Source organism: Orussus abietinus, unplaced genomic scaffold (assembly GCF_000612105.2).
Source record: "Orussus abietinus isolate OABI.00-Male unplaced genomic scaffold, Oabi_2.0 scaffold415, whole genome shotgun sequence".
NCBI classification, from domain to species: Eukaryota; Metazoa; Arthropoda; class Insecta; order Hymenoptera; family Orussidae; genus Orussus; species Orussus abietinus.
The window spans coordinates 7,533-32,860 of NW_019394561.1; the positions used below are offsets into that span (position 1 = coordinate 7,533).

The window sequence follows — 25,328 nt, forward strand, 5'->3', positions numbered from 1 at the left end:
ACTCGTTGGTATAGAGGAAGTCGGGGATTCGTTCGGTTAGGCTGGCTTCCTTTGTTTCTTTACCAAGAGTGTCGGCAGTCGCTAACCGTAACGTAAGTATCTCGCGTAATCAAAGCGAGGCATTCCATCGTGGCCATTAACCGTAAACAGTTTGACAAGTATGCGGCAGATTGCAAGAGACGCGTGTCGCTCCAGAAGCGATTCGGTGGGCTTATCGCCATTACGGCTCGTCCTCTCTTTCCTTACGGAACGGAAGATCGAGTTACTGCGGAATCCGCACGTGAAGGCCGACGTTTATTTTCCAGCGGTTCCCTTACGGAATTCAGGTGGCCTCTCGGGGGGAATTCCTTCCGGGATTTGCAAACCTCCTTCCCATTAACGTAAGTAGAATCGTGCCACGAGACTACTGGTGTGCCTTATAGAAATGGAGAGGACGTGGCTCTAGTGCAGTGTTGGGTGTACAGGTGGTTCTCCTATTTACCGCCTTCACGAATTAAGGTGAAGTGAAACAGGTACTTGATCGACGTCGGTAAAAAAGATTCTAACTACCCACGTCGTCGACGTTATTTTTTATATTGACAGCCGTGTCGAGTTAAATTGGGTATCGGTACTAAATCACATACTCCACCTGTCGTTTTCGTGCAATAATTATAAATAAATCCAAATGAAAATCCAGAAATCCCCTGGACTCGTGGTTCCTGAGGCCCTAATTCACCACAGAGGGACCCCCGGCGCCATCTGTGACTTTCGCGTCAACTAAATTTTCACTCCGGGACCTCGCATTACCGTCGTTTTAGCATACCAGCGGAAAAGACACTTTTCTTTGCCTTTACCCCGTTCAAATGCGAGTTTCTCGATTGCCAGAGTGTTCTAAATTGTCGTGACAATTGGCATGGCACTTTCCTTTCTCATAGAGGTTGCAGTAATTGGATATCGATCGAAAAATATGAAAGCTCGTCACTTTGGTTCTGGTCTGGGCTGAGTTAAAAAGATTCTTTAAAAAGTCCTAATTTTGAAGGACTCGGGGTAATTCCTAGGTGCTCATGAGTCACGTGTAAAAGTTTCGGACAGGTATACTAATATACCAATGCCCTTAAGAAAAAGTGTCTTATTCGAGTCGACTGATTTTAGGGGGGTTTCACTTCACCTTAATTGGTTCATGGTTCATGCTCGTACATCGAGGAGTCCTCGAGCTCGGCGTACAGGATTCAAAAATTCCAGGTTCCTAGCGAAAAATTTAGAAAAGGTACTCCGCATAAGGTACTCGGAGTGATCGAAGGCCAATGGGCATTTCAATTGTCCCTCGTCGCCACGACGAGGGATAATTATGCGGTCGAGTATCCCGAATAATCATCGCTCGTCGGCTATCCGGGTATTCCCGTTCGTAATGCCGGGATCGAGGTCAAGGGTAGGAATAACCGGTGGAATTTCGGAGCGAGGAGAGGAGTTACGTTACCTGGACCAAGAGGAAAGAATCCGGGACGAAACCTTCGGGCGATCTCGTTCTCGTCTCGTAAATGTGGACGCGACGATGGAACGGGAATCGAGTCGAGGTGACTTCGGATGATTCGAAGCCTCCGGCGACGCTTCGGCGCGTCGCACCGTTCAAGATGGCGTACCGTCAATTTTAATACATATATCGGGAATATTTTAATATAACGCACTGCTCTGCCTGGATAGCGCGATCTTCCCGTACAAATTATACAGGTTTGGAATGATGATGTAAATTGCGAATGTTAAATTTGCATGGGCCTTGACATTATATTCTCGTCTCAGGTATGGGGCCGGAGGAACGGAGGACCAAGGGACCTTGAGGCTATTTCCTGGACGATTTACAAACTCGACGGACCTCCACAAAAAGGACTAGATCGTCGAAAGCAACAGTGCCATTTCCGAAAGTACAGCGAGATCGATTCCCAGGAATTCCCTTTACGAATACCGCCTGCATCGGTACTGGTGAAAATGACGAATTTAAAAAAATTGAGAGCAAAATGGCTACCTTTTCTGCTCAGTAATTTAGTAAGGATCTCCGCAGTTTCTCAAGTAGGGAAGGAATTACGGTCTTTGTTAGAGATGTGATTTACCGGTTGCATTATTCCGCCTTGCGGTTCGGTTGGCCGCAAACTTTAAATGGTATCGGAATTCCACGGACCGTTTATTAATAAATGAAGAAATGGGACATGAATCTCATTAGAGGAAACGGCCCTGCGTTACTTATCGTTACGTTTCTCCTTTCCGTTTCGAAATTTCAACTTTTCCAAGATGGCGGATCTCGAGTACCGCTAAGCGGTGGAATAGGCGTTACTTGCATGATTTCCCGTCGAAAGGAAACCCCGATCATTAAATGCCGTCGATGCTTCGCGTTACCGTAGTCTGTGCGAATTCCTTCGCCTTTCGTGAGGTNCTTTTCCAAGATGGCGGATCTCGAGTACCGCTAAGCGGTGGAATAGGCGTTACTTGCATGATTTCCCGTCGAAAGGAAACCCCGATCATTAAATGCCGTCGATGCTTCGCGTTACCGTAGTCTGTGCGAATTCCTTCGCCTTTCGTGAGGTGAGTCGCTACGAAATCGGGAGAAAACCAGACTGGTCGGTTTCCGGGGATCTAACGGTCTCTTAGTTTCCTTATACTCGAAATGAGTCGTCGAGATGCAAAAAGTCAAGATGACGCGATGTTCCCAAGAGAGTCATACCGAATATCGGAACCATGAAACGGTAAAACATCCGATGGCAGTATCGCGCTTAATGAACCTATTGTTAATATATTTTGTAACGCCTACATTATATATTTCTCACAGAAGGACCCTGAAATCATTCCTACAAGAAGTGTGTACCAAAAATGGCCTCTAGTTCCAAATCTGAGCATTGATCTTGCCTGTGGATAAAAAATGAGAATTCCTCTAGGAAGAAATTCTGTACCTTGGTAAATTAAATGTGCCCGTAATTATGAAAGTGGTCTAAGTCAAAATTAAAAAAAAAAAAATGAGTTTATCAGTTATTTCACGCCATATTATTTCAAACGAAATTAATTCAATGTAATTTCGAAACAAAAAATATATGACTTAGACCACTTTCATAATTATGGGCACAAATGAAAGTATGAAATGGCACTTTTAGACAGGGACATGGACTTTTCATCTTGGTCAGGAAAATTGAACGCGACGTTCTGGTGCAGAGGGTTAACGTAAAAGTGAAACTCGGGTCTGTCCATGTTAATTAAACGGTCCATTGTCCTTTAATGTCGCCGTTTGATAGCGGATAGATAAGCCTCATTTGAGAGCGGCATTTTTGCGGCAATTCGTTCCAATGCTATACACTGGGACGGTGGTACACTTCCTAGGGTTTCTTATTTTCTTTTCTTTTTTTTTCCCTACAGAAAAATGGCTCCGAGGTAGTAAAGCTTTCTTAGTAGTTCTGCTCAGGAGAACAGGGTGAAAGTGGTCAGACATACGGAAGAGTCATTACCGGCTGACTTTGAAATCCATTCCGGAAATGTATAGAAATTTTAATGATACTTTTCGAGGTCTCCGACGTAGAGGAAATCAGGCTTCCGTTTCAGGGGAAACGTATCGGGCTGACGAATAATTACGATGTACAATTGGCCACGGTACTCGCGTCACGTTCTACGTATCCCCGAAGAACGACTCGGTGCTTTCACTATCGACTTCCGATTTTTCTTTCAGACCTATCGTCGAACTTTATGAAATTATTGAAGGAACCTATCAACCTACACTGGCAGAGAAAAGGAAAAAAATACATTGAACAGCAGCAAAGAAATCTAATTCCAGTTCTGAGAACAATTACTTGGCCAAAGAGACATCGCACTGAGTTCCCTCGATTTTATTTAAGGTAAATATCTATTATTTGCATTAACGAAATATCTCCCTGGTAGTATTCAAAGAAGTACTTTTCCGGTACAATGAGCATTTTCTTTTCCACTGGTGATACGACATTAAAGACGACTTTCCTCGGAAATCTTCTCCCAAGAATCGAGAATCGATAAAGGTGTAATGATACCTTTAACACAGCGATCGGGTGTCGTCAATTAATCCCGAAGTAGAAACAATGGAAAGCGGAATGACAATAAGTTTCTTTTCTTTTAGCTCAGCCGTTTCCACGACGATATCAAGGTGCAGGGTCGCTTATCATCGAGAGGACGACGTGGGTCGTCTTCCCCGAAATCTCCGCGTCATCCGGCCGGTCCTTCGTGACCTAGGAGGTGGCGAGACTCGCGGTGAAAGTTCTTCCCCAGGGTCCCTCGAATTGCGATTTCACCTCCATTTGGGAGCACGTGAACGGGATCGGAGAAATATCCGGGTTATGTGCGGCCTCGAGTCGGCCATCTCGAGATCGCAATCGAGTGGAACGTCCGCCGCGTCGCTCTCGGAAGGGCCGAGTTCCTCGACCTCCACCACATCTCTTTCTCCAATCCTTCTAACAAAGGGTGTATACGCCCTTTCCAAGGATCGAAAACCCCGCAAAAGCCCCATTGTTACCCCAGAAAGAAGAAGATCCCGCCCTAGAGGCTGCCCGTTTATTATTAATACCTAAACGCGAGCTCGTATTTGTACACACGAAGATTCCAATATGGCGGCGTGCCGTTCCAGTGACCGTTCTCTTTTCTGTTGCAGGGAGCACGGCGAGGAAGAAGAAATATAATAAACGGGGACAAATCACCCATTTGGAGCATCCATCCCCGAAGATGTTTTTTTCTTTCTGCATTTCAAGAAGACAACCTTCCCATAAAGTTAACATGTTCTCCAGATACTCGGGATCCCGATTCAGGTACGCGGCACCGTTTCCTTCTCTTTTCTCTGGAATTATTCTCGATATTAATGCTGGGTATCTGTAATATCCGTGGTCTATGGACGCACCGGATAGCGCGTAAGTTGTTTATCTTTTTTGTTTTAGCGCCGATGATGGGCGGTAAAGCGTGGGAAAAAAGCCAGTTCTCCTAAAGGTTCCGCGTTGGTGGCGTCATCGGGAGCCTTAACCTCTCTCGCGCATGCGGGAATTCCTAGCTCGCGAAGAAGAGAATCTCCTGGCGAGATATGTACGCCGGTTGCGGGGTTCAATCTCCTCTGTACAGCGTATACATGTAACCGTTCGGTTACGCGCACTTAAGTCAAATCAGCGCTCGTTCCGAAGCAAGGCCGGTGTGCGTATCCGTAACAACTCGGGAGATTCGCCGGTTAACGATACCTGACTTCGGGCCAGCTCAACGCTTCACCGTGCACGCTGCAAGTCGTACACTGGGAGACATCAATGCCCTCCCATCCTGCACAGGCAATGCCGCATCTGCAGGGGAGGCATTCATATCCGCCACTGTACTTGAGATTCAAATGGCAGACTTCGCTAAGGGTGCACCAACGAACGAGCCTTACAATAATTTGAAATTATTCTCTTTCTTCAAGAATTTGAAATAACGATAACGATAACTGCGCTGGTAAAGGAAGCAATTTAAATCCCGACTCGGGTGAAATCGACTGAATCTAACGCGACGTTTCTTCATTGGAATTCATCCATGGATTCAGAATATATTTCCGTGGGACCATTCAAAGAGATAATTGCTTCGATTAATCCTTTCTTTTGCCAGGGTGTAGATCGAATTTCAATCTAGTCGCCGTTAAAACTGTGAATTATCACTTAAGGTCGCAGATTTGTATTCCAAAACGACGAGCTGGATAAGCGCGTCGCCATTTTGTTACGATAATAGCCAATAATTTAATTCTCTAAGGGGACCGCGAAGACACTTTTTACGTGGCTCGCTCCGAGGCATTATGCCGATTAGTTATCGAATTTATATTTAAGACCGTTACATCGGTAATTCGACCTCCTTGATGAGTTGTACTTCGGTGTAGATACTCCTCAGGGTGGTGTTAAAAACGGCGAGAAAGGAAAAAAAAAGGAAGTTTCTTTCTAATACACATCACGCGTTTCTATCTACGCGTTACAAAGGCATGGACGTATGATAGCGTAGGAAACGAAATCGGAAACTCTACCTAATATCTACCCTTTAATCCGAAACGCGTCTCAGGGTGGAGAATACATGCCGGATTTAATTATACAAGTCCTGCAGCGTACACATTGTACATAAAGGATATTTCTCTCGCGGGGATTTTCGAAAATGGCGCCGCGGAGGCGCGACGTTACCTCCTAGGTCGGCAATAAAACTGGCGAGAAATGGTATTCCCGATCGGTGGACCTCGTTCTCTCGTAGAGATCCGCGTAACTTCGCTCGCTCGGCAGGATGTAGGTAGGCCCGTTTCTTTTCCAAGTATGTACGCCGAAGGACGGACAGGGGGTAACCCGGTTTCGTTTCATCGGTAATTCCCGATTGCACCACCGCCTAGCGGCGACGGCGACTACTACCGGTGAGAGTTATAATATAAGGATTCGATAAGGATCCGAAAAAGCCCGATGACAATGACGATATGTCACCTCGTTGGTATAATATACGAAGCAACATCCGAATAGCAAGAAAAGGGTGAAAGGGGTGAAGGAAAGATTATCTTATATCAATTTGGGATTTTATCTCCATATCGATCCCACCCCGAGTTCTACTCTCGTAATCATCCCTATCTTTACGTACGACAAGGCGGAAATTCCTACTTATCTTTTGCAAACCTCCCCAGAGTTTATACCACTTTCCGATCAATAATGGGAGATCATTTATTATATTTAGTTAACCCTTTGCGCATGGGCTGTGGTATATTGTAAGTAGACTCTTTATAGGAGCTTTACACGGTACCGATGCTAGAATAAGAACTGCTTTGGTAATTGTTGCTGGAGGGAGAGAGTCGCGATGCTGCAAGACGAGGCGAGGCGAACGCTCTCGCCTTGCTGATGTTAATGAGGTAACTTCTCTCGATGGAGTCAAATTACGAGGGAAATGGCCAACGAATGTGCAACGAATTTAATAGGAATACCGTCGACCTGACTTAAGACATCCTTGCAATATCGATTAAACATACGTATTACACGTTAGACTGTTTGCCCCGATCACCTGTCTCCCTCCTGGCCGCCTCGCGCAGGAAACTATTAACGAAAGGGTCTCTTCGAGAACCCTAACGTCATTAAGTAATTTAACAAATCTTAAGAACAATATATTTGAGAGACTGCGTCGAATCGTTAGAGGATTTATTGGGTTGATGCATAAGTCATTGCGCATTTTTTCAAATATAAAATTGCGCATTTTTTCAAATATAAAATTGCGCATTTTTTTCAAATATAAAATTGCGCGCAGAAATTAAATGTATTAACATAATGTTATATGTTATTTTGAAGAGAAATTTTTTCTCGCAATGACTTATGCATCAACCCAAAACCCATCAATATAAATGTTTAGCGGAATTTCGGGGACTGTTGGCTTATCGAAGCTTTCCAAATTTTACAGGATAGTCGGAGCGCGTTTCCCTCGTAATACTTCGCAGCTAATTCACGACGGATCTCCTGAAATTAATTCCCTTCCTCCTGACCATCGGGCGGATTAACGAGGGCGATTAAAGCGCGGGAACTCGAGGACGCACGAGATATCCCGAAACAATGATTCGTCCCAGTTCTCCACTCACGAGAAATCCCTCCCACACGCTCGCAATTGGTGTGTTTAGAACCTACTTATAGGATTGAAACTATCGCACGAGTTACATACGCTACTCTACGCACTTTTCATGGATTTAGACGATAAGAATTGGAATTACTTCCGAGATTTCGAAATCTCCTCTATAAAGATGTGCAGTAAATCATTTGACAATGATTTTTATCCGCTGTGAGCGGCAACAAATTTCAGGATGACACATGAACTTCTTAGATATTTTCGGTAATTATGGGTGGGGAAATTATATAGGTCCCATAAAATGTCGCGCCTATTTACTTTCGAGCTCGTAAGTAATGCTCCGGAATAACGAGACCGCGCATTACGTATTCCTTCGCTAACTTTCGACTTGGCAGTAACTTAAGGCACTTACTGTCGCCGAATCGAAAGGCACCGATTGTAGAAAGTTCAATTTCAGTTACAGCTCATGAAACTCGACGGAGTTTAAGGGGAATCTACATCTCTGTGAGGCTCGGTTAGATTTACGAGGTGACCCTTCCGACAGGAAATCAGGTGCACCCATTGCGGGTTATTTGAGACGTTTTCCCGCAGTCCGTATGTAGAGGAACGATCAAGAGAAAGAAAGGGAGAGAGCGAAAGAGGATACTTGTAATTTGCTCGTACTGTGGCAGGTTGCAACGAGAAATTCGAACGAAAGACTAGCAAGACTTTGTCCTTCTTATCGACGATATTAAGGTGATATGAAAGGGTCAATCTATATATATCAAAACCCCAAAATGTTTATAGAAACGGATGCACCTAATCATTTGAAGCTTCACCACGTGGTTATAAAGGCCCTAAGGGGGAACACGATGTTCGCGAGATTTCCATTTTGTTCCAGAATAATTTTATTTCATCTATCTTAGACTAGAACCAAGACCCCATTTTTGTACGAAAGACTAGCAAGACCGAATAGCCATTGTCCTCCTTATCGAAATCTTCGAATCGATGATATTAAGGTGATATGAAAGGGTCAATCTATATATATATCAAAACGCCAAAATATTTACAAAAACAGATGCACCGAATCATTTGAAACTTCGATCCGGCTGTGTGAACCTGGAATCCAGTTTGAGGCACAAGCAAAATTAACAGGCTTATTGGAACGTTTCTATGGTGTAAATGTTTGTGCCATCTTTTTCTTTTAGAAAAACCAGAGCTATTACAAAATAAATAAACATCCAAAAATGACCATTTTAACGTTTTCGAGGTTTTGGGAGGCTCTGAATTTCCTTAACATCAGAGAACCCATCAGAGTCGAAAAATCCGAATTTCCACGATTTCATAATTTGTTTATCTTATCGGTCACTGCAAAAAAAAAAAAAACAATGCCACAAACAAAACTCAACATGACACAGCCGTCTACATCACAGAACATCCAATAAGCCTGTTAATTTAGTTTGTGCCTCAACTTGGATTCCAGGTTCACACAGCCATAAGATCCATCCTCCGGGAATAAAAAAGTCATCCCTTACCAATTTTCTTTTATCCACGTCGACATTAAAATTTGACGAACGTCATAAGCCCCTCGCGAGATCTGGTCTCACCCGGTGAGTTCGATGTTAGAAAAAAAAAAAAAAAGAAAAAGAAGAAAAATAAGAAACGAAACGGCTATTCAAGGGATCGGTCGTCGAGGTCGACGCGGCGTTAAAAGAGGGACTCGGGAATTTCAGGCCGCGCGTCTCTCTCTCTCCCTCTCTCCCTCTCGGTGCGCGGAGAGATCGGGATTCCTTTATCCCAGCGCGCCGCTGCGTGGCGTGGCGTGGCGTGGAAATAGCGCGGGGTGGCGTGGCGCGCAATCGGCGACTCACCGGTCGCGGCGGAGGTCCTTCCCGCGGGGTCCCCGGCGGCGAAGGAGGCGACACCTCTCAGGGCGCAGAGTCCCGCCACCGCGAGTAGAAACCATCTTCCCTGGGCCCGCATCCTACCGCATGCTTCTCCGGGCCTCGCCGCCGCTCGGCAAACGGGACGCGGTGTCTTGGCGGCCTCTCCTGTCGGCCGCGCCGCCCGAAATAAGGCGCGGGCCTGGAGACGCTGCGCGCGCACCGCCGAGCCGAACCGGTCCGAACTCGCCTCCCCGTTAACTCGGGGTGAGTTCACTCCCCTCACTTTTCCGGCACGGGTGAGTGTATACGTACTCGCGGATGTGTATATATATATAGGCACCGTTTACCCGGGATATATGGTACGTTCGGTTCCGCGCGGTTCCCCGCACCGTCCAACCTCCCGTCCTCACGGCGTCTTGAGGTGAAGTGCCGCGGTGAGCGGGACCTCTACCTCTGCCACGGTGCCTTTCGTTCCTCCTCTCCTGCAGGCTTAGGGAATTCTTCTCTACGCTCACCTTGCTACGGGCTCGGCATACCGGGTGACTCGGACCACCCGAACACGAATCCCGCCCGAGCGGCGCGCATGCGCCAGGGCGCTCGGGGCCTTCCAGGGGAAGTGAAACATCCTTCAAATCAGTCGATTTGAATACAGCACTTTTTTAAAGGGTATCAGACCAAACTGTTCGAAACTTTGACAAATCACTCCTGATCATCTAAGAATTGTCCTGATGGATTAAAAATTTGGATTTTCTTTTTTTTTCAATTTTTTAACTCAGCCCGGAACGGAATCAAAATGGCGTCAGGCAATATTTCGATCAATGTATAATTATCGAAGACTCGGATATGAGAATCGAAAGGGTCAGGACAATTTAGAACACTCTGGTAATCGATGAACTCGCATTTGAACGGGATAAAGGCTAAAAAAGTGTTGTATGCGCTTGTATGCCAAAACGATGGTAATACGAGGTCCGGAGTGAAGATTTAATTGACGTGGAAATCACAGATGGCGCAGGGGGTCCCTCTGCAGTCAATTAGGGCTCCAGAAAGCATGGATCCAGAGGATTTCTGGAGTTTTACTTCGATTTCTTTATAATTATTGTACGAAAACGACAGGTGGAGTATGCCATTTGGTACAATACCCAATATAATTCGACACAGCTGTCGATATAAAGACCAACGTCGGGAACGTAGGCATTTCACTTCACCTTAACATTTTTCTTTTACGGGTAAACGAAGATATAGAGGACCTTGGGGATGGATTTCAATTGTCGATGGGTCTAGAAATGCGATTCGGGGTTTTAAACACCCTCGTGCCTTGGATTCTATCCCTGGTCCTGAGAGGTATGTACTAGGGTAGGGCTCGGAGTTCCCTCCGCGACTTCCCTTTCGTTCGAGAAACCTCCACCAGAGACCCTTCCAGTTGGTTTTCATTTTAACCGTTTGAGTCCCACGCGCCGCTTTCGCGCCCTTCAGATTTCACGTCGAAAAAACCCAGTGCATTTGAACGACAATTGACCAGTCACACACGATCTAACGAAACGCGCTCGATTTTCCAGACGGATTTTCAGACGAATCTTTTTCTACGCCGAATAAAAGGAGCGCCATCGCGTCGGTTGGGTCTTTTCGCATCCCATTCAGAAAGCGCTATTGCGCTGCTCGGCTTTCTTCGACCGTGTTTTTTTATAAAAACCTTTGGTACTCAAACGGTTAAATAACCTTTATTGTAACAATCCGGTAGGTAAAAGAGATCTATTAAAAGAGAGAAAGGAAAACAGATTCGAAATATATCCAGCAGTCGGTGTCGGTGAGATGCGACGAGTTGGAAGGCGTGATCTTCCAATAGGAAGATCGCCGAATGGATGGTCAGCTATAGACCTCTAGGAGTTCGAATATTTCTAGAGTCTAATCAACGTTCTTTGGGTTTAGGCTATCGAGATGTCGGAGCAGGTCCTGAAGGTCTCCTGTGGTCCACATCCCATGGCGCCATGCCCGTCCTCGCAGATGCCCCAGCTATTTCCGGTGCGGTAATTCCATCTCAGGACGCAGTGCTTGCACGTAAGTCCAGGTGGTAATACCAGGGTGGTGTTGTGGTAACCCGCTCCATGTCTCGTCACTTTGTAGACCTCCGATCCATCGACCAATCTCAGGGGATGTTTCTCGAAACACTCTTCGGTCTCCAAGTCGGTTTCCGAGCGAAGAGGACACAGGGAGAACTTGAAGTATCCGGCGTGGGAGGCGCTCAGCTTAACGGATACCGGAATATGTTGACCCGGCTGATAGCTATTAAAATTAAAACGCGTTATTAGTAGTATTCACTGCTATTCTAGTAATACTACATAGTACCACGTAAATCTAGGAAAAAATATTCCCCATGGTGAATATAGTTAATCGGTCTGTACAGGTCAGACCGCGAATAATGAATCATTTCTATGGCGTTGAGATTAGGGACAAAGTGATAATTATTGCTATAGTATCCACAACAGTGATGTTATTTAACGTAGGGTTTATAGATTTATAAGAAAAATTCCGATTAAATTAATTCGCGGTGGGGGAAATAGATCATTTTTATCGCGACAATTATGGCAACTTTCACGATCTTCGCCAAGCTTGGTAATCTTTATTGGCACGATCAGCAATGGGAATTTTAATCGTATTATCGTTAATTCAAAGAATCGACCGACAGTTGAGTGGTCCAGTAAACAAAAAGCGTATTATCGTCCATTATCGGGATTTTAATCGCGTTATCGTTAATCCAAAGAATCCGTTAACGGTTAGGTCATTCAGCGGGTTAAAAAAATTTGCATTCTGGAATGACGTTATCCTTTTCCTGCAATTTATTGATATCATATAGAATTACTAACGTTCCTTCTAGTATGAGGACGTGACTAACAAAGAGTGCTCGTTAGTATCGGGGATATGAAATTGCCTATTTCCTGTCATGGGTTTTTTATCTTTTGTCAAAATGGAGATTACTTACCGTGCAACAATTGTGCCTGTTCCATATACTCCACCGTTCTCATTAGGTCTGGGTCGTCTCAACGAATAGCTATCTCCGCACTCTCCGCACTTTCCGTCGTTTGTGTCCCATTGGGTCTGCAACAATGAATGACAATTAAAATTAATATCAAATAACAGAGAAAAAGTTTATGATTTAAAACGAATACGGAGTGTTCTTAGTCCGACTTAAAGTGAATTTGAGGCCGTTTATCGCGCGTTTCGTGGTAAAAAAAAAAACTAAAGGAATATTTCATTTTACGCATCCGACGAAGAGGCGTTGATATTAATGTGTCGTCATTTGTGCCCATAATTATGAAAGTGGTCTAAGTCATATATTTTTTGTTTCGAAATCACATTGAATTAATTTCGTTTGAAATAATATGGCGTGAAATAACCGATAAACTCATTTTTTTTTTTAATTTTGACTTAGACCACTTTCATAATTATGGGCACATTTAACGAAGTCTTACCGAGAATCCACCACAGTAATTTTCGTTGTCATTCCAGTTGGTGGGAGTATCGAAGCCTAATCTCCATGCACTGCCTCTGTTTACGGGATTCATCAACATCCCATGACCATAGACTTCGACAAGGCCGACAGTCACCAGGAGGAGAAGGGTACACCCCCTCGAATACTTCATCTTGATTTCCGACTAAAAATCGAAATTTGGTAATTAAGACCTAAACTATCGGGCAGGTTAATTGATTTATTCTAATGGACCCCTCCTACCCTCAGCTAGGACGCCGATACTCCTGGAGGAACCTTAAAGAGTGCCTTTGACTTTCCGAGGACTTACTTTTATATAAATGTCCATCTTGATAAGACCTCGGTTGACTTATCACATTATCGAATTTATCTTAGAACTTACATCATCGCATGTTGGCGAGATGACGACCGAGTGGGACTTTACGCTTCATGTGCGGAGAGATGGTTTTGTCAATACTAAAAAGGTCGGTTCTCGTAAACGTTTCTCGTGCGAGCTTTGTTGACTCTCTACCTGCGAACACGCGCAATGTAGTCGTGATATTCGGTTCATTGATCAATTTTCGATCCAGTCATTCTTTCGGAAGGCCCGGATAATATTTGCACACATTTTCCTTGACGTTTATCAATGGCAATTGTTAAATGGCCTCTATGTTTCCAGTACCCGAAGACCGTGCCAGTGGTTTTGATATCCTGGGAGTGAGACTTGCTTTTTCCCCATCACAAATGGTATCGCCGATTATGCTTGAAAATATCCTCAATAATGGTTATTGATAAGTAATGATGATGGTTGATGAGCTATTCATTCACTCGTTGGGCTTTGAAGCTGAGATGAGTCTTGCACCAAGATCACGCTTTACTTTCTGGGCTGTCGCGGAGCGGGATGAAATTTAATCTTGGAGGGAAAATAGTGAAGCTGAAAAAATTTTATAAGAATAATAATGGGCAAAGAGACGTGTTGCAAAATTGTACGTGAAAACGGCTTCCGACGAGGCTGTCTAATTGTAAATACAGATGGAAAGTATTTACCACATCTGCCCTCCGTAATAGCGGTCCTGGACAGCGAATTATTTCGTCCAGATGTGTTTGATGATCATAATTTCCAAGTTAATGGGTAATTAACGCGCTTCATCCTAATTTCATTACCAAAATGAGGTGGAATAATTTTCGAGGCGCTGACACATTCCATCAATGACAATTTAGTCAGTTTAATTACCCAAACGGCAGGTGTTCAGTGCAGCTATTATTCCATATATTTTTGGAAACGAGGCATTGGGAAATAATAAACATATTAAAACGGGTTACTCGGAATTTTCCTCTACATTTGACATTTTATAATATTTAAGTATTCCCTAACAGAATTATTATTGCTATACATTTTGCGAATGTTCTAATTTAACAGAAAGATGTGTTGAATAAGAAAACAATTATCATTATCAGATCTAGTGGAATTTCGCGTACAATACAATTGTGTGTCCGTGAAAGATATCGAGTCCTTTGCAAGAACGTTTGATGCAGCGATCAGATAAATAATATCTTAATTCCGTGAGCTTATTAATTCATTCGACGTTGACAATGCACCAGGTCATTCGATGATCATTCAAAACAATCAACATCATCGTGCGTCTTGGACGAACATCTAAAAATAAAGAAAACAATTTTGACTCATTAAAATCACCTTGAAATATAATAGAATTTGTTGTGCACGTTAGAAATGCTCAGAGGTGGGGAAATATAACAACTTTGTATAAATATTTTATATTAACACTAACAAAATTAGTACATAGGTATTATATTAAAATTCATTTTCCCTTTATTCAGGTATACTCGTATGTATACGTATTCCATGCATGTCTTTTATTTCATTTTTTAGTGCCTGTAACAGAAATTAATAGTAAGTTGATATTATATTCAAAGAAATATATTTATCACAACGTTACCTCATTAATAATTCGATGTTGTTTAATGGTACTCAGACCTTGGAATTCTGGAGCAGTAACGTTCACCTCGAACATTGCTCCACAGCCCCCTAGAATAAAAAATTAATTAGAACTCAAACGGTACAGTTATGTTTATTTAAAGATGTATTAAAATGTATATGTACCGGATACATCGGTGACCTCGATTACTTGTGCGTTTGGAAATTTGTTCCTCAAGATCTCCAACATTTTCTGTTCCGCTTGTTTACCTCCCACGGCTCCATTCGGTCCACTCCATACCCGTGATAGAAGCTGCAACACTTTCGTTTTATTCATCCTCCCGATGTTGCTATCATTTGGCTGTTTAAGAGAATATTTTTAATACGTGCTCTAAGTGCCAAAGAGTCAAATGAAGAAAAGCCAAGTGAACGTAAAGAAAAGAACACACGTTACCTCCGTAATTCTACCAACCGATACAAGTGTATTCACTCGAGCATACTGTACTGATAGTAAATGAATAGATTTAAAAACTAGACCATTTTTGCTTACCGATATGCTACGAAAATTTGACGTTCTGATAATACCGAATTTAGCTGAAATGCTCATTGCGGTTTTTGTTTATAACCTTCGACTGTATTCTCGAATATGAATTTCGATTAGCTCTTATTCTGGAAGGCTTCGTATTCGTTTAATGACAACTCTTATTGTAAACAAATGACATTAGCATTGAACCACATTGAAACCTTTTGAGATTATCTTAAGTTGCCGGTATGTGCTACAATATTAACAGTTCATCATAAAAATATTTCAATGCAATAGCAGAAAATGTCTTATGCCGCCTTTAGTCATGAACGTAAAAACATATTCTAGCATACATAGAGATGAGTTGGGAGATTGCTTACGGGTAGGGTCGCGCGATCGGTCTTGTGCTGTCCCCTGGTGGAGGAAGCGGTCGGCTAATGCACTTGCCACCTGTTTTAGACCAGAGATATCTCTGTTTAGACATTGCGCCGCCACTGAGGGTGGCAAATATGTACGTTAGCCGCCCGCACCGACTACCAGGGTGCGACAGGGCAGCACAGGACGGAATCACGTGACCTTGCCTGTGAGCAATCTCCCAACCATCTTTAAAATGTAATTGTCTCGAAACACTACCGAGTTTTTTGATTCACAACCAAGAGGGCAGCATCGCGCAATAATACGAACCGTGGCTATTCTCATCTCTCAGGTATGCAATTTGTCAGTCAGTGTGCAAATCAGTGCAAATCAGTGCAAGTGTACGTATGCAATAGTGGCTTTTCTTTTATCGTTGCAGTTTTTTCGGACTGCGTAACAAGATGCGAAATTTAAACAATCTGTGATAAAATTTGTCAAGATGTCTCCCCGTGTCGCCTCTGTTTATCGTTTGACGTTGCAGATTTTTAGGGATTAAGAGGAAGGGGTCCAATTTCTTCGATGACAGTTGCTGATTATTCTTCAGATTTATGAAACTCTCTCATCGTAGACCAGTAAGATGCGAAAGAAATCATTCAGCGGTCCAAATGATCTCCAGAAGGTGACGAGGTAAATTTCTTCAAGTACTGTGAAGAGGAGTCGATTCTGTCCTTTAATCCCTTATCCTGTACATTGTCAATCGTTCCAAGATAAATCCAACGCTTCCAGACAGATCGTGCACCAGCGGAATGGACAACGGGAAGGCTCTCCACATTACGTGCTCTTATACTCGGAAGACGAAGGCAGTGGAGATGAAATCCCGCTTCAGCCACGTATGGCAGTTCGGTCCTCTCCAAGGAAGGTGGAAGTTATTAACGTTGTCATTAATCCCAATGACACGTTGCAAGCTTTAGCTCTGAGATACAGATGCACGGTAAGAAAGAAACTTGAACTTGACTTTGAATGGCTTGACAAGTTAACTTGGCACTGATTTCTGTCCACGCAGATATCTGAATTAAAAAGGATTAATAAGATTCACAAGGAAAATGAGATATATGCCCATCGTTTGATTAAAGTTCCTGTTCAACCTTTCTCAATTCTGACAGAGACGTTAAGTCAGAATCCAAATACAACAGAGAATAAAGTCGTGAAGGATGACGAAGACAACCGAACGAGTGAACAAAGGGAAGAACAAATTATAAACTTGTTAGCTTCTCCTGCAACACCGTCGACATCGCGAATGGGATTTAACAACATTAATGACATTAATGACATTATTTTAAACTCCACGTGCGAGCCTTTGTCGTTATTTACAAATGGCTCTTTAGAAATGGCTGAAGAAACGGAGAACGACCGGTTACTCGAGAGAGATCATTCTACTACTACGGGACAGTCTCGAATTGTGGATACGTTTAAGTGTTCCGGAGCAGATTGGGGATTATCCTGGGCTCAGCTTTTGGGAGTTTCCTTACTCTTAGGCTTTGCAGGGCCTATAATATACATCCTCTACTTAGCTGAATATCCTAAGCACCCTGTCACTTCGGGACATTAACGTAACAATGTTGAACCTACGAATTAGATGAATGCGCGTGAAAACATATTCTTCCTCGTACTGCGAAAAATTTGTGATAACGTAGATGCTAATGTACTTTTGTACAAACGACTAACTTATAAGGAGAAGGAATCATTTAGGAGATAATTATTATGTTTACATTGTTTAGCTGACAGCAGCTAATTAATTATCCTGCGTGTTTCAAGTGGCTCGATGCCTTGGTTTAGCGTTTACAGAAATTTTAAACAGCATGCAATTAGTTGCAGGCGAAACGACGAGATTCAACTAATGTTAGTACAAACTTATATTTTCATTTAGTTAATTATGAACGAAAGTATAAGATATTTTCATGTTTGCAGCATGTTGAACACTTAGTTGAAAGTCTGATGCAAAGAACACACCCAGCCGAATAATCTTCGTACTTTTTTTGCCCCTTTAAGTGAAAAATGTGGCAAAGATCTTTCAGTGTTCGGTTCGTTCAAACTTCCAATATTTTCACAGTTTTTTAAATATATATATATCCATCACTGTGAATCAATTATGGGAGTTTTTATACGGCGGACAATGTATTGACAATCGTATTGAGAAATATATTTTTCAATATTTAATTAATATAGTGTTTTTTATTCTTCTACGTATCAAATTGGACCTCCTCTGTTATCGGATGCTTTTAAAGAGATTTCAATTTCAATTAGCATCCATCTAATCTTATTTCTGTTGGATTAAAATTTAATTGAAGTTATAGTTAATTAAATTAATCTTCTCTGGTGCCTAAAAAAGTGCTTCGATCTTACGTGGCATTCTAGACAAGGCTTAATCGTTTACAAGGCAGCACTTACCATCTCGAGGAATGTTAATTAACATTATCAAGCACAATTTTACGATCCATTAATGATAATGCTTACCTGGGAAAGTAGTAAAGTGAAATTAGCACTTCTATCGGAGCCACTTTTGCTCGTACACAAGTCTTCATTCATTCAAAGTCTTTAACGGTGTAAATTACCATTCTACAGAATTTAATTCCAATTCTGCAGCATGGCAAATCGTGTTTTCATCATAGTATTACTTCTCTTGATGGTAATTACACAGAAATAATATATGTATACTAGAACTATTCATACTGTAGTAATTATAATGGTTTTAGTAATTTGTAGATAAAGCCACAGATCAGCTGCTTCGAATAATCTCATCGCAGTAATATTAAAACCCAGGAATAAAGGCATCGCAATGAAATACTTCACGTTACTACGAAGAGCCAATTCTCCAACTAGATAAAACAATTAACACGTTCTGCAAAATATAGTAGAAAAACTCTTGTACCGCTTAATTCACATAATCTGAGTTTAGAAATCATGTTACGCAGGCACTTAATCAGCTGAGTATTTCAAAATTACACCAACTTAAGTTTCCATCATTGTTTCCGCTCCAAAGGTAAACAAATTTGTATACGCACTCCATTGTTCGTTGTTAATCTGTTTAACAATATTTTTCTCCCCTTAGCAATGAAAACTATAAAGAAGTGGAGTGAAAAATTCTCGCGACATTAGGTGTAAAGAGTGGCTGCAAAATGAACTGCGTTACCCTGTTAATGTTATATATTGGCTTCGTCACTTCGGTGAGTACTTAATAATTTGAAAGTAAAAATATAACAGCTCACCATTATGCGTTATGTTTTCCTAATTTTTATTTTTTAAGGTAACAAACATAAACACTCCAGTTAAATGGCATCGAGTGAAACGTGTCCACCCTGTCCAAAGGAAAGCCGATGTTAATTGGGAGAATGGAGACGTAACAAATAATTTGCACGATATCAGAGGATCTTCTAAAACTAATGAATATATCGATGATATCAAAGACAAGCCTGAAGAGATTTTTCAAAATCGGTACGTACCCTGGTAACGCTTTAAATTCATACTAATTTGACCTAAGTATATTTTAGTAGTATATTTTAGTAAAGAAGTATATTTTAAATTAGAACAAATTTTTCTTCCATATCAGACCTTGGTTCCGCAGAAGAAGATCTTCTCTAAGTACAATAAGACCCTCCGGCACAAGTTCAGGTACGCCGAGTCATAAGAGCAATTATGCAAAAGCAACGAAGAATGTAAAGCATGCGATGCCAAAGAAATCAGTGAATAAGGAGTATTATTTAAAAAAGTCAGCGAGGGAACGATGCTTCAAGAAACCAAGCCAATTCAAACTGGAAAAGAAGATACAGGAAAAATCTAGTAATACCAGAATATCCAATACAGGTGGGAAAGGTTCGAAAGCCTATCATTCAGACATTCATGCGATTGAATCTAAAACCTGACTCGATAGAGCATAAAATAATTTATGGACACTGTAAAAGAATATACAGTTTATAAATATTAATAAACAGTCAATCTGTTGCTCCGCATTATTATTTATGCTGTTCCTTGTGTTTTATTAGTGAAATGTAAACTGCACGGTGTAAGTGGTGCATCTATTCAATGATTTTAAACAATTTACCAAAAAATCGTTCACTATTATATGACATACATTAATTAAAGAATAATTAAAGCGTCATGTTGATAAATCTGGAGCAGATCGAAGCTGATTAAGTCCCAACTATGATTGCAAGCGTTCCGAAGAAATCATTAGCCCCCTATTAGCAATTCCTGTTAATGGATCCTAAAATCAGCACTCTTGCCTTCGAACCAGTCGAATGGCACTTATAAAGAATTGTTCACTGGGAAAGGTTTCACAGAAGGAAATAATGTTTCTTTGCAATTACCCTACTCTTGTATGGTTTCTACTCGTGGTAAGTTTTTTAATCGGTTACTTGCTACCAATAATTTGATTAGGTTAGGTATAAATTATACCCCCAAATGAAATTCAATTACAACGTGTTTCTTAAATGATCACGAATGATTTTTTTCCCTCAAGATTTCCAATGTACAAGTCTGGACTTACAAGCAACCACTGCGACGAAATGAAAACTGGTATCATTTGCCAAAGACCAGCAATGATCGGCATGAAGGATCTCGAAATATTCGCTATAAAGACTTTGCAGATTCTGAGGTAGAACCGTCTGTTGACATTATCGATTCTTCAAAAACCTATCAAAGCCATTATGATACTAACGACTCAATGTTTCGACGGTTTGGAACTTATTCTTCGAACCTTTCACCAAATGTACAATTGGTCCAATCACAATATCCAGAAATAAATACAATGAGCCAAGATAATTTGAAATACTATGGTAAAAAAAAGGAATCAGATAATTATCAATATGTGAATTTACCATACAAGTCCAAGACACATGACAATTCAATCGATACATCATCGCCTGCTTACAAAGCATGTAATGTATCAAAGATTCTCAGATTCTCAGATTTGAAGAAAAAAGAGCAGGAATGTATAATGTCAGAATTAGGTAAGGCCGATGCCGCAGGAAATAAAGAAAAGAACAAAATGAAGCAGAAGCCTTCATCTAAAAATAAGGATCCAACTATAAGTTCTGCTACAAAACGAAGCAAAGGTCGCAAAAAGAAACCCAATCGTAAAAGCACGCCTAAGAAATTAACTCCGAGTGATTCAAGAAAAAGTCATGCACAGACTGATCCAACGATCCAATTAAATATTACTAAGTCACATCGACAATTAAACCCAAAGGAAAAATCAAAGAAAAGCACTGTATTACGCAATCACTCAAATAAGAGTAATATGGAAAAAACCATCAAAGCAGGGCAGAAACCACGTTACCGTTATTCAGATTACAAGAAAGCATTAAACTCATTGCCTCAAAAAGTAGTTAAAATAAAAACAGATGAAGTAGAGTGTTCCCACCAATACTCACAAACAGTCAATGGCTTACGACAAACTCCTTGCAGCCTCGCATCGAATGAAATAGATGTGGACTTAAAAGAATACGCTGCCTTACTTCCTCTGTCGTTTTGGTTTAATACAGATTACTAACTTGCATCAATCGTTATCTCACGAGTTTGAAACTGTTGTATTAGCTATTTAGATTTTAAGTTATAAAAATATATTCTGGAAGGATTAGCCCCTTTGAATATATTCTTTCAATCTTTATATCTTTTTACAAATTTAATGGGTCGTACCATTCATTGTTACTAAATAATTATTAATTCACGTTATCATAGCATACATAAAACAAGTAAGCTGTATTAAATATTTATTAAAATTTCTTAAGTTTTGCTAATTGATTATTACGTGCCATGGCCAATTTTCTCACACGCCTCCAATATTGTAGACTATCTGGATCCATTTCTTCAAGTGGTGGAAGCGGACCCGTTTTTATCGTCCACAACCAGTCAGGGTATTCAGAGTCCGGTTTCAACTCGACATCCTTTCCTTCCTTTAAAATATTACTTCCGCAAACAAACGTTAATAACTTTGAGACATCTGTCTCGACAGGAATTTCTTTCTTTTCACCCACGGGGCCTCCTTTCTTTTTCTTACTTTTACCGAAGAAGGGTGCTGAAATGGACCAATAAATACCCATTAATTCGGCAGCTCTTGTAACTAAGTTATGTTTCTAATATATTAAATTTGACTAATTCGATATATACTTTTATCCCTTTTATAAACTATCGCCGATTTACAACTAGCCTACAAATAACCTCTAAACTAGATGAACTTTAAGATTATATTTTAAGGTTATATCAACATAATGTAATTATCATACCTTCTACGGCGTAACCTCTAAACTGCCTTCCATACTGCAACGGCAATGCTAATAAATTTCTTTGAAATTGGAGTAAACTAAACATCGGTAGTAAATTCATCTCGAATATATGGACGAAGCCCAAAGTCCCATCTTAGACCAGGGGGGGAAGCCAACGCGTAGGAAAGGGAGGGGTATATTGGTTCCGATTTTTCAGCCTCCTGATTGGCTCAGCTGGCTGATTGGCTAAGAATACTTACGTCCATGGATTGGCTCTAGAAAGCGGCGCGTAATTTCAGAACCACTCTACACTACTTTACTATTGTTCGTACGTGTTCCCCCTTACTTATTCTGGCACTCACACCTCTGGCTTGGGTTTCGTCCATATATTCTTACGTCCATGAATAAAGTCGGACGCCGTTCGTTCCAGCTCATTCAAAATGGATCAGTAGTGAAAAGTAGCACGGTTAAACAAGGAAAAGTCTAAATCACTAAATATGAGTCGAAGTAAGGGCTCCATATATTCGATTCCGAATCCGGCAAAATCTGTTCCACTGGTGTCAGAAGGTGTGCATCATTTTTTCGATTTATCTGATGCTCTCGATTAGAAGTGATTAAGTTCAGAATATAGGTTAAGTTCAAAACATCAAGTTGTCATTTAACCCTAGAGCTAGTATATCTATTTTTCTACCCTCTAACTAATCATGGGAAAATATCCACTCTGCTTGTTTCGCGTTGATAAAATGATTTTTATGAGTAAAAAAAGGATAACAATGAGGGATTCTGTATGCTTCATATCGAACTGATTTTAGCTTAATTGTAATTTGCGTATGACTTGAATTAAGCATTTAAATTCTACGTACACTTAGTACGTTAAATTTAATAAATGATACTTGTTGGAAAAATATTGATTCTATCTAATGTTGTAGACATGATGGAGACAGGAATTCCTGTTACGGAGAGTGCTACAGGTTCGACTTCATATACCTCGGATGTTAAAGCATCTGGACACAGTACCCCTAGAAGAAACGGTGATCACTTGATGTCCAATAATTTAGGCGACTCTCCTAAACTTGAAAGTTATAGTCCAATATTTCTGCCGCTTACCCAAGATGCTGTTGATGTAGCATGGGGTCCAGATAGTCCGTTAACAAGGGCTCGTCGCCATAAGGCTAATGCTAGAATGGAAAATACTCCAAAGAAATCTAGCTCAGTTCGGAAGAAACGCATAGCTAAATCTAATTCTCCTTTACTTTACCCGCAAACAAAAAGAAAGTTAATAAACGTTCAAAATCCTGAACCTATCAGAACGTTTGCAGCTGAAATAAAGGCACTAACGGAAAGAATACGATTACATAGGAATAGCGAAGAAACGGTTTCTTCCAAGAGAGATGTACAAAATATAGAAACTGAATTAGAGAGTCAGTTAGTTGTAGAAATGGATACACAAAGTAAAAAAGATATGGATATTAATGTTCAAGTGATCGATGTGACAGAAGAATCGTATGTAGACAAAGGACTCAACAAAGGTCATTCCAACAGCTTTGAAGATTTGTTTGATGATTCCATTGATGACTCAATGGTCCGATGCAGCCAAGAAATAGAGGAGAAAATAAATATAGGCTTATCGAGTGTAGGAAACCCCATCATTGTGCATCCCACTGTTGATCCGAAGAACAAGGAGACCGCGGCTTTAATGATTCGCGACCTTCGTGTTGTTATTCCGACTGACAGTATGATGGACAGTGTGGAAAAATCAGGAACAAAAAGTGTGATGAAAGGTGATACTTATAAAAAATCGTCAACTTGTTTGACAAAACAATTACCAACTTCAAAAGGTACAGTTGCAAAGCAACATTCTAACGGCAGTACTTCAAGATGTTCTAGAAGCACAGCAAATTCAAAAAATTCAATTTTTGGTAAAACGAATGGCTTAGAATTTGATTTTCCAGATGACTCTTTTGATGATTGTTTAGCAGCGTGCGAGGAAGCTGAAAGTTTGCTATGTATGGAGTCAGGTACATCGACAAGTTCTTCAAACCGAAGTATCACACCAGAACGATATGGAAAGACTTATAAAAATAATCATTCAGCACTTTCAAAGGCTAACATATCCTTTAAATCGAGTGATTTCGTTCCGAAAAAACCAAGTTCCAGTTACAAAATAAGCAATGAGAATCTAAACTTAAACAAAAGTATTAATAACAGTTATTTAAAAACTATTGATTCAAGTAACAATAACTTAGGAGCTGTTAATTCAAGGATGAATAAAAGTCAAGAAACAGTGCCCGGTGAAATCCTGAAAGACAGAAAGTTTTTCAAAACAAAAAGCCTTTCCGATTCTCTTTCCCATGGTCAGAGAAGTAATAACAGTTCATGTGAGAGAGTAACAACCTCACACTCTACACATGTAACAAAATCTTCCTCAAATACAAATTTAAATCAGAAAAATAATTCTAGCGTACTGCAAAGAGCAGTAAGTGGCTCTTCCGTAAGTACGAACTGTCCCACGTTACGAGGTTGTAATACCTATAACAACACCAATTTGACCTCGATTAATAGCAATTCGAACGAATGGCTGTTTAATGTTAATAGATGTGCAGAAAAAGCAGAAAGTGTTTGCGGAAATAGATGCAATTCTTCGAGCGAAGCCAAACATGACAGGAAGGAGTCAAGCACCTCTCAAGTAGTTCAGTGTACTCCAGAAGAAATTGAAAGGAAGCGCTTGGAAGCAAAGATGAGACTGGAAGCAAAAAGAAAGATGCATTCAAACATGAAGACACTTAATATCGAATCCACTTCAGCAGTGAAGATGCAAGTGAAAAGGTGAAATTAGTGAAACTTAACTCTGGTATTGTTTCCAAATGGCTTGTACTTGGTACCATTGTAATACAAAGTGAGTGTTGAAATATTTCCAGTGAATAGTGCGATTCTAGTTTCCTAGGCTTTGCAGTGATTGCTACCTTCCTGTCAGCCTACCGTGAATGAGAATTGTGCCTACATGTTATTTATTTATACGTCTGTTAACCAGTTTAAACATTTCTATCGTATCAACTGTATTTGCGGAATTTTATATTACCATTGGATAGATTATCTAATATGAACTAAGTTCAAAGCTGCCTTTGTAAATTGTTAATTACATTACTCGCAAGAAGTACCTGTCTCGATACGAATATAATGTCTCTTAAATTAACTGATAGTTTTGTTCAAACTCCAATAGACTCTTCAATGTTCATTTTCAGTTTATGACAGGTGCAATTATTGCTTATGTAGAACTCCCTTTTCTTCGAAGACCCACGTCAGCTGTTTGCAGTTTGCTCTACCGTTGGGAAGTACGTTTCAACCTGCTTACCTAGGCTAGTACGCGAGCGGT

At 40.9% G+C, this 25,328-nt stretch overlaps 7 protein-coding genes and 1 long non-coding RNA gene across 21 annotated transcripts; 5 read left to right on the forward strand and 3 right to left on the reverse strand.

Annotated features, from left to right (window-relative positions):
- The first annotated feature begins 237 nt into the window (after positions 1–237).
- LOC105697124 lies at positions 238–6,928 on the forward strand. Of its 5 annotated transcripts, XR_001103781.1 has the most exons (5): positions 238–380; positions 1,777–1,950; positions 3,683–3,848; positions 4,103–4,784; positions 4,911–6,928. XR_001103781.1 is itself a non-coding variant. In XM_012420167.1 (4 exons), the coding sequence occupies exons 1-4, from the start codon at positions 3,508–3,510 to the stop codon at positions 4,927–4,929; spliced, it is 645 nt and encodes a 214-aa protein (XP_012275590.1). In that variant the 5' UTR covers positions 3,023–3,507; the 3' UTR covers positions 4,930–6,928. The 5 variants fall into 5 exon arrangements, 2 of the variants coding, with proteins under 2 accessions (XP_012275590.1, XP_012275591.1); XR_001103782.1 differs by lacking the exons at positions 238–380; positions 1,777–1,950 and adding an exon at positions 3,023–3,606; XM_012420167.1 differs by lacking the exons at positions 238–380; positions 1,777–1,950 and having other exon boundaries at positions 3,023–3,848; positions 4,103–4,233; positions 4,631–4,784.
- A 3,901-nt stretch (positions 6,929–10,829) lies between these two features.
- On the reverse strand, positions 10,830–13,236 carry LOC105697126. Its single transcript, XM_012420173.1, has 4 exons — positions 13,147–13,236; positions 12,887–13,069; positions 12,397–12,512; positions 10,830–11,699 (listed from the first exon to the last, which is right to left on the reverse strand). The coding sequence occupies exons 2-4, from the start codon at positions 13,055–13,057 to the stop codon at positions 11,342–11,344; spliced, it is 645 nt and encodes a 214-aa protein (XP_012275596.1). The 5' UTR covers positions 13,058–13,069; positions 13,147–13,236; the 3' UTR covers positions 10,830–11,341.
- Positions 13,198–14,336, forward strand: LOC105697128. The gene is made up of 2 exons (XR_002762223.1): positions 13,198–13,367; positions 13,562–14,336. It is a non-coding gene; the product is annotated as an uncharacterized LOC105697128 (long non-coding RNA).
- Positions 14,337–14,690: 354 nt separating this feature from the next.
- On the reverse strand, positions 14,691–15,650 carry LOC105697127 (bolA-like protein 3). 2 transcript variants are annotated; one of them, XM_012420175.2, is made up of 4 exons: positions 15,369–15,650; positions 15,005–15,131; positions 14,841–14,929; positions 14,691–14,776 (listed from the first exon to the last, which is right to left on the reverse strand). In XM_012420175.2, exons 1-4 carry the CDS (start codon positions 15,423–15,425, stop codon positions 14,714–14,716), a joined length of 336 nt encoding a protein of 111 aa, XP_012275598.1. In that variant the 5' UTR covers positions 15,426–15,650; the 3' UTR covers positions 14,691–14,713. The 2 variants fall into 2 exon arrangements, with proteins under 2 accessions (XP_012275598.1, XP_023288484.1); XM_023432716.1 differs by having other exon boundaries at positions 15,005–15,179.
- A 341-nt stretch (positions 15,651–15,991) lies between these two features.
- On the forward strand, positions 15,992–17,912 carry LOC105697101 (lysM and putative peptidoglycan-binding domain-containing protein 3). 6 transcript variants are annotated; one of them, XM_012420124.1, is made up of 4 exons: positions 15,992–16,047; positions 16,237–16,382; positions 16,482–16,686; positions 16,759–17,912. In XM_012420124.1, the coding sequence occupies exons 2-4, from the start codon at positions 16,333–16,335 to the stop codon at positions 17,302–17,304; spliced, it is 801 nt and encodes a 266-aa protein (XP_012275547.1). In that variant the 5' UTR covers positions 15,992–16,047; positions 16,237–16,332; the 3' UTR covers positions 17,305–17,912. The 6 variants fall into 6 exon arrangements, 5 of the variants coding, with proteins under 5 accessions (XP_012275547.1, XP_012275546.1, XP_012275548.1 ...); XM_012420123.1 differs by having other exon boundaries at positions 16,011–16,047; positions 16,135–16,382; XM_012420125.1 differs by lacking the exon at positions 15,992–16,047 and adding an exon at positions 16,055–16,096.
- A 296-nt stretch (positions 17,913–18,208) lies between these two features.
- LOC105697141 lies at positions 18,209–21,341 on the forward strand. 4 transcript variants are annotated; one of them, XM_012420196.2, is made up of 5 exons: positions 18,209–18,735; positions 18,805–18,919; positions 19,000–19,187; positions 19,303–20,086; positions 20,212–21,341. In XM_012420196.2, exons 4-5 carry the CDS (start codon positions 19,991–19,993, stop codon positions 21,241–21,243), a joined length of 1,128 nt encoding a protein of 375 aa, XP_012275619.1. In that variant the 5' UTR covers positions 18,209–18,735; positions 18,805–18,919; positions 19,000–19,187; positions 19,303–19,990; the 3' UTR covers positions 21,244–21,341. The 4 variants fall into 4 exon arrangements, with proteins under 4 accessions (XP_012275619.1, XP_012275618.1, XP_012275620.1 ...); XM_012420195.2 differs by having other exon boundaries at positions 18,209–18,381; positions 18,449–18,919; XM_012420197.2 differs by having other exon boundaries at positions 18,209–18,381; positions 18,459–18,919.
- LOC105697142 (39S ribosomal protein L54, mitochondrial) lies at positions 21,317–22,164 on the reverse strand. Its single transcript, XM_012420200.1, has 2 exons — positions 21,977–22,164; positions 21,317–21,768 (listed from the first exon to the last, which is right to left on the reverse strand). Exons 1-2 carry the CDS (start codon positions 22,074–22,076, stop codon positions 21,467–21,469), a joined length of 402 nt encoding a protein of 133 aa, XP_012275623.1. The 5' UTR covers positions 22,077–22,164; the 3' UTR covers positions 21,317–21,466.
- Positions 22,165–22,172: 8 nt separating this feature from the next.
- LOC105697140 lies at positions 22,173–25,148 on the forward strand. The gene is made up of 2 exons (XM_012420194.2): positions 22,173–22,522; positions 22,885–25,148. The coding sequence occupies exons 1-2, from the start codon at positions 22,453–22,455 to the stop codon at positions 24,783–24,785; spliced, it is 1,971 nt and encodes a 656-aa protein (XP_012275617.1). The 5' UTR covers positions 22,173–22,452; the 3' UTR covers positions 24,786–25,148.
- The last annotated feature ends 180 nt before the right edge of the window (positions 25,149–25,328 follow it).